Source organism: Callorhinchus milii, unplaced genomic scaffold, assembly GCF_018977255.1.
Source record: "Callorhinchus milii isolate IMCB2004 unplaced genomic scaffold, IMCB_Cmil_1.0 Scaffold31, whole genome shotgun sequence".
NCBI classification, from domain to species: Eukaryota; Metazoa; Chordata; class Chondrichthyes; order Chimaeriformes; family Callorhinchidae; genus Callorhinchus; species Callorhinchus milii.
In genome coordinates this window covers 1,611,470-1,618,263 of record NW_024704772.1, presented here as the reverse complement: position 1 = coordinate 1,618,263, position 6,794 = coordinate 1,611,470, and the positions used below count along the sequence as shown (strand labels likewise).

Below are 6,794 nucleotides of genomic sequence, written 5' to 3'. Positions count from 1 at the left end.
TTAATTACCTTTAAAATCCCACGTCAAGACCTTCCTCTCCCACCGGGGCCCGAAATAACAACCCTCCCATCGGACGCGGCGCCCGATCAGGTCTTCGAGACGTCTCAAAGCGCTTCGCAGGATACTCCGTCCGAGCGAATCGACCGGATATTTCGTGGGAGAATCGCGCCCGGCGGCGTCCTGACGATTAAAATCTTTTTTTTTTCTTTTTTTGGAGGGGGGGGGGGGTCACTGCCCCCCGGAAAAGCGAGCCGCCAACCCCGCCCGCCCGCCCGCCCGCCCGCCCGGGAACCGAATCCGGATCCTCTCGTGAGCGCCAACTGAAAGCGATAAATGAAATCGTTGGGGAGTTGAGGCACAGAGCAGCCGGGATGGCAATAAAATAATGACACACGAGAATGATTTGATCGCCTCAGCCCCCCCCGCGGGGCGCTGCCGTGCGCTGCCGGGCGCTGCCGGGCGCTGCCGTGCGCTGCCGGGCGCTGCCGTGCGCAATTGGCTGACGCGCTTCGCCCACGAAATGCACAGTCGCTTCACTTTACGACGACAGCAGCAACAACAAAATGACACGGGAAAAAGGTGCCCTTCACCTCAGGAGGCCGGCAGTGCGAAGGGTTTGAGACGCCTCGAAGACACGATAAGGCACTGCATCAAATGCAAAGATTATTATATCGCCCGAGGTGAGAGAGCAGCCCTCCGACACCCCCCAACAAACTCCGACACCCCCCAACAAACTCGATACCCCCCCAACAAACTCCGACACCCCCCAACAAACTCGACACCCCCCAACAAACTCCGACACCCCCCAACAAACTCCGACACCCCCCAACAAACTCCAACACCCCCCAACAAACTCCGACACCCCCCAAACTCCAACTGCGAAACTCATTTAGATTTTATATTGTAAAATTGTGTGTGTTTCCCCCTTCCCTCCGCCCCCCCCCCCCACCCCACCTCCCCGTCCCCCAGTGCTGAAACTGCTGAAGATGGCCACTGGGATGAGAGCTCTCCTGGACACAGTAGTGCAAGCTCTTCCGCAGGTAAGACTCCAGATCTCCAACCTCTCTCTCTCTCTCTCTCCCATCTCCGGCCCATCCCATTCCCAAAACGGATCAAATTCCCCCCCCCAAAAAAATGAGGTACAGATCAGCTACGGATCAATAGAATAGAATGGCGGAACAGGCTCGAGGGGCTGAATGGCCACCTCCTGTGTTCCTATCAATCCCCAATTCCCAAAGGACCAGATCCCAACAGATCAATGGAAGTCGAAGGCAGAGACATTAACATTTTGTTCTGTCCTCGTGTCCAGGTGGGAAACCTCGGTCTCCTCTTCATGCTGTTATTTTTTATCTACGCTGCACTGGGGGTTGAGCTGTTTGGCAGATTAGGTAGGTCTCCCTCCTCTCTCTCTCTCTCTCTCCCCCTCTCCCCCCCCGCCCCCCCCCCCCACTTCTCCCTCTCTCTCACTCACTCACTCTCTCTCACTCTTTCACTCACTCTCTTTGCTATATCTCCCCTTCCTCTTTCCTCTCTCTCCCTCCTTCTCCCGCTCCCCTCCTCTCCCTCTCTCTCGTTTTCTCTCTCACTGACTGACCCCTTGAGACCGACTGAGACCGACCAACTGCTCAAGACCAATACTGCCCAACACTGAGACTGTCTGTCCTGAGCTCAGTGTGTGATGTTTGACTCTCTTTCCCCCCCCACCTGACCCCCCCCTTTCACTCCCCCCCTCCGTGCTCCCTACAGTGTGTAACGAGGACTACCCGTGTGAGGGTATGAGCCGACATGCTACCTTTGAGAACTTCGGGATGGCTTTCCTCACCCTCTTCCAAGTGTCAACCGGGGACAACTGGAACGGGATAATGAAGGTACGCAGAGCAGGAATCCTCGTCTTCATTTCTTCCTCTGAGAGACACTGGGGAAAGAGAGAGAGAGAGAGAGAGAGAGGGTGGGGGGGGGGGGGGTAGTGGGGGGGAGAAGGGAGATGTGGAGGGAGGGAGAGGGAATAAAGGAAAGAAAGAGGAGACAGCCAGAAAGAAAAATAAGAGAGAATGAGAAGGATTAATGCATAATAATCGCTAAAAGATAGATGAGAGGAGGTGAGAAAGAGGAGAGTGAGAGAGAGAGAGAGAGAGAGAGAGAAAGAAAGAAAGAAAGAAAGAAAGAAAGAAAGAAAGAAAGAAAGAAAGAAAGAAAGAAAGAAAGAAAGAAAGAAAGAAAGAGTAGACAGCGAGAGAGAGAGCGAGAGAGAGAGAGAGAGCGAGGAAGCCTCGAGAAAGAGGGAAAGAAGAGCGATGCCCTAATGCCGGGCCATGACGGAGCTGTGTTTTTTGTGCGTTGGCCCCAGGACACGCTGAGGGACTGTAATGGGGAAGACCGCACGTGTCTGACCAATCTGCAGCTGATCTCTCCGCTGTACTTCGTCAGCTTCGTGCTGACGGCGCAGTTCGTGCTGATCAACGTGGTGGTGGCCGTCCTGATGAAGCACCTGGACGACAGCAACAAGGAGGCCCTGGAGGACGCCGAGCTGGACGCCGAGATCGAGCTGGAGCAGGCTCAGAAGCTGTGCGGGCCGGGGGCCCCGGGGGCCCCGGTGGGGGCCGGGGGGCCAGCGCCGGCCAGCCAGGCCGCAGCACCCCCCCCGGACCCCGGGCGCAAAGCCCCCAAACGCAGACCGGACGCGGCAAGCGCGGGCCAGTGCGTCTCCTCACCTGCACAGGTCTGAACCGGCTTCACACCCACCCCTCAACAACTCCCCCCACCCCACCACCCTCGCTCCTTCCTCCCCCTTACCCCCCCTCCCCACTCCACCCCCCCACCCAAAAAAAAGGGATCAAATTAACTTTTAAGTTCGTTTCGAATGCATTTTTGGTGGCTTTTTTTGGCGCGATCGGGCGCGGGGGTGGTGGGGGGGGCTACATACATAGTTGTTGTTGTTATTGCTGCGTAGGGCGGGGGAGGATTTGAAGAATAATGTGGCGTCCCAGTAGCTCGGGGGTCGGAGCCCTCGCCCGGGTTCGATTCTCGTGTCAGGGCTGAAATGTTGGCCAAGTGTCCTTTCCTGTGAAGCGCTTTGAGACGTCTCGACGACGCGATCGGGGGCTGTGTCCAATGCAAGAATTATTATTATTATTATTATTATTGTAACCTTGATGTCTTCTTGCCTCATCTGCTCCTGTTGTGGCTCTTGTCCCCCCCCCGACGCAGGAGAGCCTGTGGTTGGACAGTGTGTCCCTGATCATTCGGGATTCCTTCGAGAACGAGCTTCTGATGATTGACAACCTCTCCGGCTCCATCTTCCATCACTACGCCTCCCCCGTGTGCGGGAAGAGCCTGCGGGACAAACAGGAGGTCAGTCCTACCGTCTGTTCCATCGGTTAGTTCGGCCATTTCTCGCTGCGATAGACCGACAAGGAAACCCGGCTCGTCCATGTCTGTTGCGCGCAAGAGAGAGAGAGCGAGAGAGAGCCCGAGAGAGAGAGAGAGATAGAGAGAGACCAAGAGCGTCCTCTGAGTCACAAGGTTGTGGGTCGGAGATTGGGAATGCTCTCGCCCGCATAACACACAGTCACTTCCCCTTTTGCGGCGTAACCCGTGAAGCGCAGAGCTTCAGATTGTTGGGTGGGTTTAGGAGGGGGGTTGACTAGTTGGGTGTGGGGGTGGAGGGGGAAGGGCTGTGCCGGATGTAAGGCTTATTGTCTGCCCCCTCACCTCCTGACCGCCTCCCCTCCTGACTGACGCTCCCGGTTTTCCCAGATAAACCTGGCCGAGATCGAGGCTTTCTCCCTGATGTCGGATTTCCTGTCGGACAAGTCGTCGTCCGTGGCTCTGGCCGAGGAGTTCAGCTCGGACGACAGCAACGTGCACCAAAGGAGCAGCGGGGGTCAGGAGGTAGGTAGGGGGGCAGCGGGCAGGGCTGGGCTCAGGGCAAGGGTGAACCAAGGGGTGGGTTGGGGGTGTGGGGGTGGATTTGGGTTAAGTTTAGGGGGTGGGGCTGGGGGTGGGGAGGTTTGGGTGGGCACTAGATGGTGCTTGAGATTCGGGAGCCTCGGGGGGGAAGGAAGGAGAGAGAGATCGAGAGAGAGGGATAGAGAGAGAGATGGAGAGCAGTGAGTGTTGGACATGACAAGTTGCCGGACGGTGTCTGTGGGGCCCACAGGGAGAGGAGGGCAGCCCGGGGGGAGCCGGGGAGAGCGCCGACGGCAACACACTGGCGGTCGCCAAGTTGGCCGTTTGCCGGACCACCTCGCTGCCCAACGAGAGCTACGGCGCCCACCAGGCCAGCCCGGCGCCCACCACCGCACTCACCCAGATCGACCGGCGCCCAACAGACCTCAGTGCAGGTGAGATGTCCCCCCAACTCCCCACCCTGCACCCCCCCCCCCCACCATCCCAGCTCCATCATCAGCGGTCAAGCCTTCAGCCTCTCTGCCCAGACCCGTTGGGACTCCCACCCACAGTCCCTCCGCCTCGCGCGCTCTCTCTCCCTCCCTCCTTCCTTCTCCTCCTTTCAAGGCCGGTCTCAAGAACTTCCTCTTTGACCCTTTAGGCCTTCGGTCACCCTCCTACCCCACTCTCCCGCTCCCCAAACCCTCCCCGGCCTCCCTCCACCAGTTTCCCCCCACCCCACCCTCCTGATCCCAACCCCCAGCTCAAGGTCCAAATCCCTGACTGTCCGTCCAGCACAAATTGCCGCGTTTCACCAATAAAAGGCACAGTCCCTGCGCTCCACACAAAGGTGGAGACGTCTGTGGATACAGCAGCAAATACAGAGATAATTATTACTATTATTTGATGTCTCGCTCTCTCCCTCTCTCTCTCAGTGACGTGTGTTCCTGCCTCTCCACGCCTTCCATTCCCGACGGATTTCTTCCGGCCCGTGACGTCTTCCAGCAGCGCCGACCCAGAGCGCGAGCCCCCTCCCACCCTCCCGTCTCCCGCTCCCTGGGGGTCCGAACAGCTCCAGAGAGAGGTGGGTGTGCGGCCCGAAGCGATTCCGCCAATCGATTCCTGTTTACTGCTACGTACACAGAGGCGCGTGTGTGTGTGTGTGTGTGTCTGCCTGCGTGTGTGTGCACGTGTGTGTGTGTGCGCGTGGAGTAAGGAAACTCGTCTAAGGTTTGACCCCGACCCGGGAATGAATGGAACCTGTGTCACTGACTTGTGTTTCGCCCACAAAATATGCAGTCCCGGGGCTGTACAGTGAGGCGCTTCGAGACGTCTGAACAACAGAACAAAGCGCTGTATCAAATGCAAAGATTATTATTATTATTATTGTTATTATTGGCTCTAATTGTACTGTAATCCCAGACCAGCCTCAGTGATGTGCTGCTGGAGGTGCGGATGGACGGATCGGTAGGCAGTTCCCAGGGTCTTTCGCCCGCCCAGCCAGCCTCGCCCAGGCCCCCCAGCCTGGCGTTCGACCCCCGGCTCCGGTCTCGCGGGGGCGGAAGAGGAGGAGGAGGAAAGAGGGGGCAGCCTCGTCGAGCTCGCGCTCAGCAGCGACGGAGACAGAGTAGCGGGGGCAACGTGGAGCCAGTCTCAGCCCCGCAGGACTCCTTGGATGCGTCTGACGAGGAAGGGGTCAGCCTCTCGCCCAGAGCGGGCAGCGAACAGTCGGAGACTCTGAGCAGCCTGTCCCTCACCTCCCTCGTGTCCCCCTGCCTCTCGCCCCCCACCCCCATCAAGAAATGCAACAGCACCGGCGACTTGGACTCCGGTCCCAGGCAACACAAGCCCAAGGTCCTGTACTCGGTGGACAGGCAGGGCTTTCTCTCTGCCCCCTCCTGGGTGGCTGACTTCTGCCAACACAACCAGCCCGCGGGCGGTGGGGGCGTTCTCGAGCCCCACTCGGGGTCCACCCGCCACTCGCACACCGCCGGGAGCTTCCGAGCCGCGCAGGGGGAGAGAACGAGAGCCAGGTCGAGATCGAGATCGGATTCGGTGGCCGCACCAGACAGAGGAGGAGAGGAGTATAACACAATGCAAAAACAGAAGAGATGAATTCTTTTATTTATATATATATATATATATATATATACTTGGTATATACATAAACACGGGCTGACCCCAAACTCCTGATATCTTACCCTATTATCCGACAGCAAAACAAAGAGAAAGAAAAAAATCATCCTTTTCTTTCGAAGGTTTATCAGGACCGATGTCTCGCCCACAAAACGGGCGGTCAATTCCTTTACCCGGGAAGCGCTTTGAGACGTCTCGAAGACGTGATAAGCCGCTCGGTCGAAGCGCGAGGATTTTTATTATCGTCGGTAGTGTTGTACGTCCTCGGGGGGGGGGGTGGGGGGGGTTAGAGCGAGCGAGAGGCACGGCTCTGTTTGACCAACAGTAACTACGAACCCAGTTCCGGGGGGTAATAATCCCTCCAAAAGAAAAACTCAGCCCACGGCTGTTTGTGTGTGTGGGTGGGGGGGGGGGGACGCTGCCGTGCGCAATTGGCTGCCGCGTTTCGCCCACAAGTCGCTACGCGTTACAGCATATCCTGTGAAGCGCTTTGAGACGCCTCGAAGACGCGATGAGGTGTTACGTCAGATACAGGGATTATTATTGTAATGATATCACAACTTGTTGGTCACCCTGTGTGCGCGCGTGTATATATATATATGTGTAAAGTGTAGCGCGCTCTCTCTCTCTCTCTCTCCCTCTCTGTCTCTCTCACGCACTCACTCATTCACTCACTCACTCACTCGCACACAAACTAATTCTTTTTTGCGGAGGGAAAAGGAAGTTTAAGCGCCGGCTCCGGATCAAACTAATTCTGTTTACCTCAAACG

General features: G+C 57.3%; 2 protein-coding genes and 1 long non-coding RNA gene across 3 annotated transcripts in view; all 3 read left to right on the top strand.

Annotated features, from left to right (window-relative positions):
* LOC121851245 (voltage-dependent T-type calcium channel subunit alpha-1I-like) overlaps positions 1-2,581 on the top strand; it is a gene marked incomplete at its 3' end in the record, with an annotated part of 7,974 nt that extends 5,393 nt beyond the window's left edge. The window contains exons 2-5 of the mRNA XM_042344928.1: positions 970-1,040; positions 1,310-1,388; positions 1,747-1,868; positions 2,348-2,581. Of these exons, the coding sequence (XP_042200862.1) occupies positions 970-1,040; positions 1,310-1,388; positions 1,747-1,868; positions 2,348-2,581 (506 nt within the window). The remainder of the gene's footprint in view (positions 1-969; positions 1,041-1,309; positions 1,389-1,746; positions 1,869-2,347) is intronic.
* Positions 2,582-2,657: 76 nt separating this feature from the next.
* On the top strand, positions 2,658-3,880 carry LOC121851294. The gene is made up of 3 exons (XR_006085877.1): positions 2,658-2,719; positions 3,208-3,351; positions 3,757-3,880. It is a non-coding gene; the product is annotated as an uncharacterized LOC121851294 (long non-coding RNA).
* Positions 3,881-4,311: 431 nt separating this feature from the next.
* Positions 4,312-6,032, top strand: LOC103173632 (voltage-dependent T-type calcium channel subunit alpha-1I-like). The gene is made up of 3 exons (XM_042345110.1): positions 4,312-4,343; positions 4,824-4,972; positions 5,311-6,032. Exon 3 carries the CDS (start codon positions 5,344-5,346, stop codon positions 6,001-6,003), a length of 660 nt encoding a protein of 219 aa, XP_042201044.1. The 5' UTR covers positions 4,312-4,343; positions 4,824-4,972; positions 5,311-5,343; the 3' UTR covers positions 6,004-6,032.
* The last annotated feature ends 762 nt before the right edge of the window (positions 6,033-6,794 follow it).

Coding starts and splice junctions, on each gene's coding strand:
- LOC103173632 (XM_042345110.1), top strand. CDS start 5,344: ATGGACGGATCGGTAGGCAGTTCCCAGGGTCTTTCGCCCGCCCAGCCA.